Here is a 9,893-nt window from a genome sequence, read left to right as displayed (position 1 = left end):
GTTATTTCGCTCCAACAACACGTCACACAAGTAGAAAGATCTTTATTTCGTTATGTACATAATTTGTCTCTACACATCGGGTTTCACTCAGCCGTCTTAATGAAATTCACATATAGACAATAACAGCGATCTCCTACAGGTTCTTTACATGGATGAATGACAAACCTCACAGGTCTTACAAGCCGTTACTACACTGATTCAAGTCGATGACTGAAGTGTACCTCTTTCAGTTTTCACCCCAAACAGTGACAGAACCTTGAGATTTTGTACTATTTTTAGTCCATTCCTCTGGTTTCTTTATTGTGGATCAATTTTTATATTTCTATCTAGAAGCAGGGCAGTCAGGCGGCGGAGCTCTTATCAGCTATCTGTTCATAGGCCTGCAGGGCAAGCTCGATGTAGCCCGCCCTCTGGGACTCCTTCTGGGCATAAATCTGCAAGGACAAAGGTCAGATGTCAGCATGACGGAGGAGAGAAAGGTCACACAAATTCTGTCAAGGTCAGTGCTGAGCAAAAAAAAAAAAGTACAGTAGAAGTACAAGTATTAATTCCTTTAGTGCCCGACTAATAAAACACAGCTAAGTATGCGCTCCACAAAGAAGCGTGACTAAATGAGAGGCCTTGTGCGATTGTGGCTGTGCAGACAGACGCACACCCGTGTCTCCTGCCGCTAACCTTTCACATTAAATGGCTGTCATTCTCAATGTCGCTCCCCTCTGCTTCAAGGCCGAGGGGATGTGAGCGCTAATAAGACCTGATGTGTCCCGGGCTTGGCCCCGCAGTTCCCACGCTGGAGACAAACCCAAACCTCTAACACAGGAAACCTTAGATGAGACAGCCTTGACGTGACCTCTCAAGAGCTACACTGAGTTCTGATTCACTCCAATGCCTAAGGGACACCATTTATATGACCTCGGAAATGTCTGGATCAAATGGCAATAAATAATATATAAAAGAGCAAAGTGAGTATAAGTGTAAAATAGCTACGAGTCAGCAGATATTTCCTGTCAAGTTTGTGTGTTCTCACCTTCAGCAGGTCGGTGCCAGTAGCCTGCTGGCTGGCAGCTTCCTGGGCTGACTCACTGTGTGGGTGGACCATGTGGAACAGGGACACTAGGCTCACTGCATCCTGGAGCCTGGACACAAACACACAAACTGGGGGCTTAGGCCGCATCCTTTCTGTTGGCAGGTACAGTGGCTGGTGTAACTCAATTTAAAATAAGGCTACAGTACTGACAAAAGACAGACACGACTCACAGCTCTCTCTTCAGCAAATCCACTATGAGCCCGTCCACCCTGCGAGCGTTGACCAGGTACCAGGTCATGCCCCCGAAATGTCTGGTGGAGCGCAGCAGCTCATATTTGCCGTGCTTTTCCAGATCCTCGTAGGTAGCTGCATGGACCTAGACACGTGTTCAGAATAGAGTATGATCCTAACTTCACTGGATGTTCTGCACAATGCTCCTCACATCAAATTCATTAGCTTCCAATCCACACTCTTGTTCCCATTTTACACTCGCATATCAAGTGACCTAAAGAAAATATAGAACCTGACTGTGGCGATTTCATGCTTTAACAGCCCAAGTACAGTCTGCAGATTTCAGTGCAGTTGGTGATCAGGTCAAAATAACAGGAAAATCAATGTCATCTCACCCTGATGTAGTCTGAGGAGTCTGGCTCAAATTGGACCAGGCACATGTTCAACACGTCCTCATGACGGTCCTGGGAAAACACCATCTAACAGAGAGACGTGAATAAATGGGAAAAGCCTTTAGATACTCATTGGACAGCCACACAGGTGTTTTTACTTATTGTGCCTGATTAGACTCTCCTCATGACTGGACTAATGTTTACAGACCTCACAGACCTTCCCATCTCAGAGATGACAGTTATAGCTTTATCACTGAGTGTGTTTGCATGCACATTTGTGACCCAGAGTAACTGCTACAGCCTGACTGAAAATGGATAATTAGGGAGGATGCCAGTACTGATATTAGGAAGTCCGCAAAACATGCATTCTTTGCAATTATCACTCAAATATATGTTGTATGTGTGTTATAAAACACTTGTGACATGTTATGGAGGAAGTATAATTTACAGTGTAACAAAACATGTTATTGCCAAAAGTGACACCAGTGCATTTAAAGAGTAAACATATTTGCTTTTTAATCATTATCCCAGGCATCCTTTTCTGCATTATAAGTTAAAAAAAAAAAAAAAAAAGTCATGTACTGTAGGCACATACATACCAATTTATCTGTGTCATTTCCAGATTTTGGGGGGTATTCTGTTTAATTTCTGTTTGATTACTGTCTGTTTTGCACATTAGCTTGATTTACATAGTCATGTTACTGAGAGCATAAAAACAAAAAAAGATTGTAAACAGGGTAATAATCCTACATGCTGAATCGAACACTTTTGATTTAAACAGGGAACAAAATAGTTTTGTGAGGAGCGTGATGTTAAAGAACTCTGTATAACAAGTGTTTTTCAGTACAAACATTTTGACCTGCAGCAGTAGAACACTCACTACCTTGTGATGTTTTGGGTTTTTGTTACGAGTGGGGCATCGATTTGTCTGTTTTGTGCACATGCGTGACACAATACACTCTACTGCAAATAGTTTCACATAATCCCACTGATCGACAGGTGGCGATATCACATAAACATAGATGATAAAGTGGGTTCCCTCTGGGAACCAAATAAAATAAGTGTGGGTACGAAACCCCTTGATTTTTTACTGCTGTTGAAGTAACCTTTTGTCCCACAAGGCATTGCACAAAGGAAATGCAGATGCTGTTCTGCCTAAGAGAAAGTGATCAACAAAACAAGTGGAAAGAATCCAAATGTACGTACACAAACCTTGGCATGTATTCGAAATTAACATTATGTAAAGCCAGTTTATCTTGCAGGTCAAATTTCCTGGAGAAATGGGGAAACTTTACGTGAAGTGGGAAGACTATTCTTATATTAATGTCACCACAGTAGAGGCGGTCATCTCTGATCTGCTCAGTATAACAGGAGGAGGCTGCAGGCAGACTTCTCCTACCTTGAGGTTTTCCTCCTTGAAGATGAGAGGTGGTACGATTTTGCGTTTGTCCTTTGGGAAGTAGGTCTGTATGAGCCGGTCTCTCTCCTCCCAGGTTGCCTTCCTGAGGGTGCCATTGGGCTCCCGTACAACAATGAACCTCTCCTGGAGGAATAATAAAGCATATAATGTGTATAGTGAGAAATGTCCCTAGTGCATTATCAAAGTACAAATTTGTGCTACATACTTTATTTATACAGATAACGAAAGAACATAAAGGAAAAAAAGTTTGGACATTTTTTATACAAGTTGGAATCAAAAGTATAGAAACTAATAAAAACAACTGAGCAGCAAGGATGACACCTCAAAGATAGATTGTTTAATTTAAACTAACTAAATTATTTTATAAAACCTAACCAACTTCTATAGACAAGAAAACAATGCATGATATGTGAGCAGCTCCACACACTGCAATAAAACCCATGCTGACTCTTTAATCCCCCCATCTAACCCTCAGTTACACACATTTACACAAAATAAAGCCATGTGCCAACCCTGTGTGGGATGTCGTAGGTGATGTCTGTGAAGACGTATTTGGCTGTGTCCATGCCATCCAGGATCTTATCCTCGGACAGCACATCGTTGATGGGCTTCCTCTCTGGCAGGACGGGCGGCATCTGAAGCAGCTTCTTAGCCTCTTCTTTGGCTGACTCCATCGCCTGGGAACACACACAAGGGATTAGTTAGACAGGTGCTACAGGGCCGGGTGAGTTCGAGCGTGTGTGATTGAGAAGTTATTATGGTTCATCCAAAGGGTACCTGCTGCAGTTGCTCGTCCGTCATGAGTTTATATGTGGGCGGTTTCAGCTCTTGCTTAATGGGTCGGAACACTTTTTGCAGGTCCAGGCCTGTTATCCTGGTGAGGATGTCCTGCACAGCTGGATCCGTGAACTGTGGCTTTGCACCGTCTGAGAGGGCTGGATGAAAAGTGACGGGAGTTAATCACATGTACAAACCACACCCACTGCACCCATAAACATTAGCATTTGAATTTCACTCATTTAGCTCAAATCATCTAACCTTGTTTGCTGTTACAACCTACGGTGAGTGGCCACGACTGGAATGTAACTGGACATCTACTGCATGTTTCCTAACTTGTCGTAAGGAACACACACCAGACTCCCTTACAAATATCATCATATTTAACGGAAATGTTGACAAGAGCTGTGGCAGTAACTAGCTAGTTTATCGTTGGACATTTCGAAATTCATGCAACTCCCCTCTCCAATACGACCTGCAATTTAAACTTGTATCTGTTTTGATTCATTTTACCGTACATTCTGCCATATTATTTGGTTGAAATTCACGCTGTTAGCGATTTTCAGGTCAACGCAATTGCTAGCCAGGGCTATTAACCAGTAAGGTAAGACTTCTGGAAAGCTGGGGACACTTCATTAGCAAACTACCGAACGCAATGCCGAATTTATACAAACACTCAAATGAATTTGGAAAGATATCAAGTGTTCTTCTACATGGTCTACATCCGTGTCAATGTGTGAGGTGACGTTGAAGAGGCAGATTTGTTAAGGGAGTGAGACACCCGCACTGAAAGAATCGACGCTGGCGACACACGCTACAAGGTCAGTGTTACACGTAAGAAAATGAGTCAGTAACAATGATGTTCGCTGCATTGAAACATACCGTTATCTTGTGTTGCACTACAGAGCGTCCTGGTGGTACACCTCGCCAACATTTGCTTGCTCTTCTGAACATTTTTCGCCCGAGAGTAGCTCCGAAATAAGCACCGTGCTGTACCGAGCGCCGCCATGTTTGTTATTACCTCATATCGAGGCGACCTGACCTTTCACCTTACATTTCCAGGCAGTGGTGATGGGATATGTAGTGTGTTTTTTGTTTTTTTATCGTCCGTCCGTAGAGGCCCATACACAGACTATCATTTGTTTATATTTGTTCCCCACGGCCTATGAGCCATTTTATCAACACAGTTAAAGACAAAATAAGCAGACCGAGAAGCAAATCGTTTGTTTTTCAGCACTGCTCTGCTTTAATTTTCTTTTCTTTTTGTGCGAAGGTCCTTTAACAACGTAAGAAAAGCAAAGGTTTTCTCATGCAGTACATTTTAAAAAAAATTTCAGAAAAAGAAAGATGAGATCAGAACAGAGAGTACATATAAAATAACAATGGAATATATATTAGTTGTTCATTAGGCTATAAAATGTGACCTTTATAAAGTACTTAGGGAATTAATTTGTTTGAATACGATTCTGTTATGGGACAGAGCGATGTAGTTCTTTGGTAACTGGAACCTTCTTACAATTAAAAAAAATATATTGTTTGGTTTAAAATCTTATAAAACAACTGAATAACATTTCTGATCACCAGGTGGCACTGTGCTACCAAATATCCTGAAAACCTGCAGCGTCCTTACAAGTTGTCCAGTATAGCATCTTATTCTTATTCTCAAGAGGACAGTTTGAGATAATGCTCATTTATACATATTGTGTGCGTATGTCAGTCTCACAGCCTCTTTTGTCTATCTCATCTCCGTGTAGCCTACACACATTCCTAACTTGTCATTACATTGTGTTCTTGAGTTGGCAGATAACTTTTTAAAATCTGTCTGGACGATAAGAACTGTGCGAGGAGGAAGTTAAACACTTTTCACATAAGCGTAGAAATGAACACTCTCTAACCAAAACAGTGCACTTGCCCGATCCTTTCATCTAAACTCTGCTGGAGAACAATTATCCATGGCCACAGCAATCTGTAGATAATTTAGGTTATGTAACAATTGCAGATCAATCATACTCACTCTAAATGTTGGTTGTTTTTTGTTTTGTCTGATTTTTTATTTGTTTATTTTTTTTTTTACTTTTTACTTATAATAGATTTTAGTGAAGGATGAGTGTGGCATTTTAACTTAAGGGGTCATTAGGAAAAATGACAAAAACCCCCCAAAATATTTGGGCCTATTGTATTTGATGGAAAATTTGGACAGATGTCTTAATGGTGCGCTGAAAAAATTCTGAGGACTTAAGATGACAGAAAGGATGCAAATATGCATATAAATACACACTCATACATGCACACACACACACACACACACAACGTGCTGCCTGATACATTATTATTACACTGACTACACTTTTTTACCGTTTGCTCACTAAACTGACACATAGTCTGAAAGAATAACAAGTAGAGCAGATTAAAAAAATAAATAAAAAAAAAAAACTTGTCTGTGTCGCTGCAGTGCTTCACATAGTCCAGTAAATCCTTGAACAGTAGAGATACTGCACACCAGGTCATGCAGCTTTTGGGTCATTTGTTCTCGCGAAGCTTCGGTAGTGAGTCAGTCCCTGACTCATACAAAATGAAACATGTGCTTCACAGTTACAAACCTCGACTAAAAACAAAATGATGTCCATCAGCAAAAAGCTGTTTTGGAGATAAATGAATAAAACCTGAGAATAACCATTACATAAATAGATTTTGCTGCTACGGCAGATTTTTCTCATTGATAACAAAGGGTTCTTTTTTTTTTAATAAGAAGGCAGGCAACCATGAGAAAATTACAACAAGATAGCTTTTAGTTCAGATTAACACAGGAAGATCATTTTCTGTGCTAGAAATCAACCCGTTACTGCTGTCAGCGATGCAATTGAGTGGAAACACCTTCTTTTAAATAGCAATCAAATTAGTTTGAGCAACCTTTACAAATAAAGGGTTAAATTGTCATCTGTCATCTGAGTAAAAAATCCACTTGAGTAAAAAAAAAAAAAGGTTTTAGCACGATCTTGCATGTTCTAATGTGAACACCAGGAAAAGGATAATTCTGGCAATATTCTACATTCTATCGAATTACATTGTTAATATTATACAACATAATATACAATGCAATATATTATGTAACCTATATTAAACAATGCTTTCTGACTTCTCTGTCTGCTGCTCAGTACCCCAAACCCATTTTTCCCAGTAAAGGCGTAAATGTAAATATACAGTTTACTTAAAAATAATAGTAATGATAATAATTTCTTGAACAGCTGGACACAGGAGTGTTTAAATATTTAGAGTGGAAAAGATTTGTTGGAGACTATTTTCAGACACAGATCTGGTACGCTTGGTGAGTATCCACGGCAGCAGGACAGTGTGTGTGGGAAGTAACTACAGTGCGTGTGTTCGTTTTAATGAAGGAACGGGTCCTCCTGTGCATCAGTGTGGCTAACTGACGTGTTTCAAACGGTTTCTTTTCTTCTTTTGAAGCTCAATGGCACGAATGAGTCATGTCAGGTGGGTTTATTTATACTGCACATTTGAAAACAACGGGAGCTGACCCAAAGTGCTTTTCGGTGAGGATGCGATAGAATCTGCCTCAGACCAGGTATGCACCATTGAGGAAATAAAATGTACAAAAAAGGCAATAATGTGATTATAAAGAGAGGGAGCGACAAAAAGCAGTAAAAGCTGATTAGATCCAAATCAAAGTAATATAAGAAGTGAGGGAAAAACAAACGACTACCGTGATAAAATCAAAGTAGAAGCACTGAATCAAGAGGATATATCAGGCTTTGATACGCAGACCATTATTGCTGACAATAAGGAAATAAATCACCAGATTACACCAGACAAAAGGAGGTAATAACCATTTAATGGAAGACAGTTGACCATCCCTAGATTTTTAAAGAAGAGAAGCTTTTTTTTTTTAAGTTTAAATTCGCCGTGCAGGGATTATAAAAATCACATGACGCCATCTCTCTGTGTTCCTGTCTGGCTCTCTTTATCTCCAGCACACACATGCACAAAGTACAGTAATGGTCACAATCCCCCAATATGATCCACAAACTCAAACAGCAGCCGCCACCGCCACACAAGAGATCATTAATAAAGCCCCATGTGCCACGCACAAACCCTTCCTCCAGGATCCTGTTTCCCCTCTCCCCCATCCTCCTCCTTCCTCCTCCTCCTCATCCCCCCCCCCCCCTCCTCCTCCTCCGGGCCCCGACTCCCCCACTAATCTGCAGTAGGATTTAGATATTAGGCGGACAGATGGAGGTGTGGCTCTGTTGGTAATGAGGTGAGCAGCGGCAGCGATTGCGGAGGCCCAGACACCGACGAAACGACGTGTGGATTGAGCTGTGAGAGGCCCCTACACAACCAGATGTACACAGCTGTCACACTGCTGACAGAAAGTAATCCGGCGACCCCAGCCCCACTGCCAGAGAGAGACAGGGTTAGTATCTCTGCTGTGGAGGCTTTAATGACTGCAAGGTATTAAGTTAAATTTGTTAAGAAGAGAAGACCCATCTATCTATCTATCTATCTATCTATCTATCTATGTAAGTATTTGCAGGACGGGGAGCGTGAACCTTCGCTGCAACTCTAAGTGATCCTAAAGTGGCACTTAGCTTCAGCTCACAGGTATGAAATGTGAAATGCTCGCCGCTGAATCGGAATTTCCGCTCACTGCCCGAGCTGACATCGAATTGACCCTGAAATAGAAGACGCGTGGTGGGATCCACACTCCTGCGCACGCAGTCGCCGCATTAGTTAACAAGTTGCAATTGATGCCATGTTCTTTTTTTCGTTTTTTGCCGTCAAGGTTTTTCAGCGTCTCCAAACCTGCGCTCACTAAGTATAGGGAGTATGAAAAACACAGTTATGATTTCATGATTCAACTCTGTGATTAACTCATTACAATCTGAGGTCTGGGGTTCGTGACCCAAAAGGAGTTCTGAGAGTTACTGCGGGGTGTTTGAGAATATTTTTTTTTTAAGTTTAATGTCTCCAGAAATATAAATGAACATGCACATTGAACATATTATCAGCAAAGATCTAAAAAAAAAAAAAAAAAAAACAACAACAACAAAGCGCAATCATGTGAGCAAGCTAACCGAACCATGTGCTTAACCACTGTGTGGCACCTATCCATAATGACAAACCAGTCAGCTAACTACTTATTACTGAAACATACTGGCCAGTTGCTGTTTTACTGGGTTGTGTGATTTATCCAACAAGAGACTCTGGCGTCCTCTCCGCCTCAGAAACCACCGGAGAATTAACAAAGGGTGAAGCTAACGTGCCTAACATTAGCCATGCTGGAACTGCCGCTCACTTGTTTATACATGGCACTACAGGCCACCCTGCACGTTACTGCAGGCCTCAGTTTAATATGCAAAATAATTTGTATGCAATATGCTGTAGGTGGTCTCTGCTCCGTCGCTCTCTCAGCTAAGGGGTCCTCGTCCTACATGAGGGGAGTTTGCATTTTAACATCTGCACTGGCCTGCTTATAAAAAACATAAGTTTTTTTAAGACGGGAGAGTTTTTGAGACTTGATAGAGATACTACATTAATACATCTAGTTAATACATTGAATCATTAATATTAATTCCAGCTCAACCAGCTGCAACACCAAAATGCAGCTGACATGTGAACGCATCAATAATAATCACAAGCCGATGATATAGCTATATATAAAATGAAATAAACCTCTGAGAAAGATAATCCTGCACACTGACTGCTTTCCCCCGCATCTGTTTGCATTTGGGCTTTTACTTAAGAGTCATTTTGAAAGCAGAGATTTGACTTTTAAGGCGTTCGAGCTTTTTCAGTACTTTGAGAGGGCTTCTTCCCGCTGTGCGCCGGTGACAGTCAGTGGGTTGAGTGTGAGAGTGTGTGTCAGCATGACTGGGAGCAGCAGGAAGCTGAGAGGTGAAACCTGAGTGTAGGAGAGGGACTGGATGTGGGTGGGTGGGTGGTGGGGGGGGGGGGATCATGGAAAGGGGATGCAGGGGGTGTAAAGGGTGGTGGGCCGGTAGGTGGGCGGCTGGGTGAGGGATGGTGG

General features: G+C 41.6%; 1 protein-coding gene across 1 annotated transcript; it reads right to left on the bottom strand.

The window, feature by feature from the left end:
* Positions 1–22: 22 nt before the first annotated feature.
* On the bottom strand, positions 23–4,890 carry mrps22 (mitochondrial ribosomal protein S22). Its single transcript, XM_030402337.1, has 8 exons — positions 4,730–4,890; positions 3,848–4,005; positions 3,583–3,747; positions 3,050–3,193; positions 1,654–1,737; positions 1,258–1,403; positions 1,028–1,136; positions 23–434 (listed from the first exon to the last, which is right to left on the bottom strand). Exons 1-8 carry the CDS (start codon positions 4,854–4,856, stop codon positions 342–344), a joined length of 1,026 nt encoding a protein of 341 aa, XP_030258197.1. The 5' UTR covers positions 4,857–4,890; the 3' UTR covers positions 23–341.
* Positions 4,891–9,893: the final 5,003 nt, after the last annotated feature.

The sequence above is a fragment of the Sparus aurata genome, chromosome 2 (genome assembly GCF_900880675.1).
Source record: "Sparus aurata chromosome 2, fSpaAur1.1, whole genome shotgun sequence".
In the NCBI taxonomy this organism is placed as follows: Eukaryota; Metazoa; Chordata; class Actinopteri; order Spariformes; family Sparidae; genus Sparus; species Sparus aurata.
The sequence above is the reverse complement of the archived record's forward strand: the minus strand, read 5'-3'. Positions and strand labels throughout refer to the sequence as shown.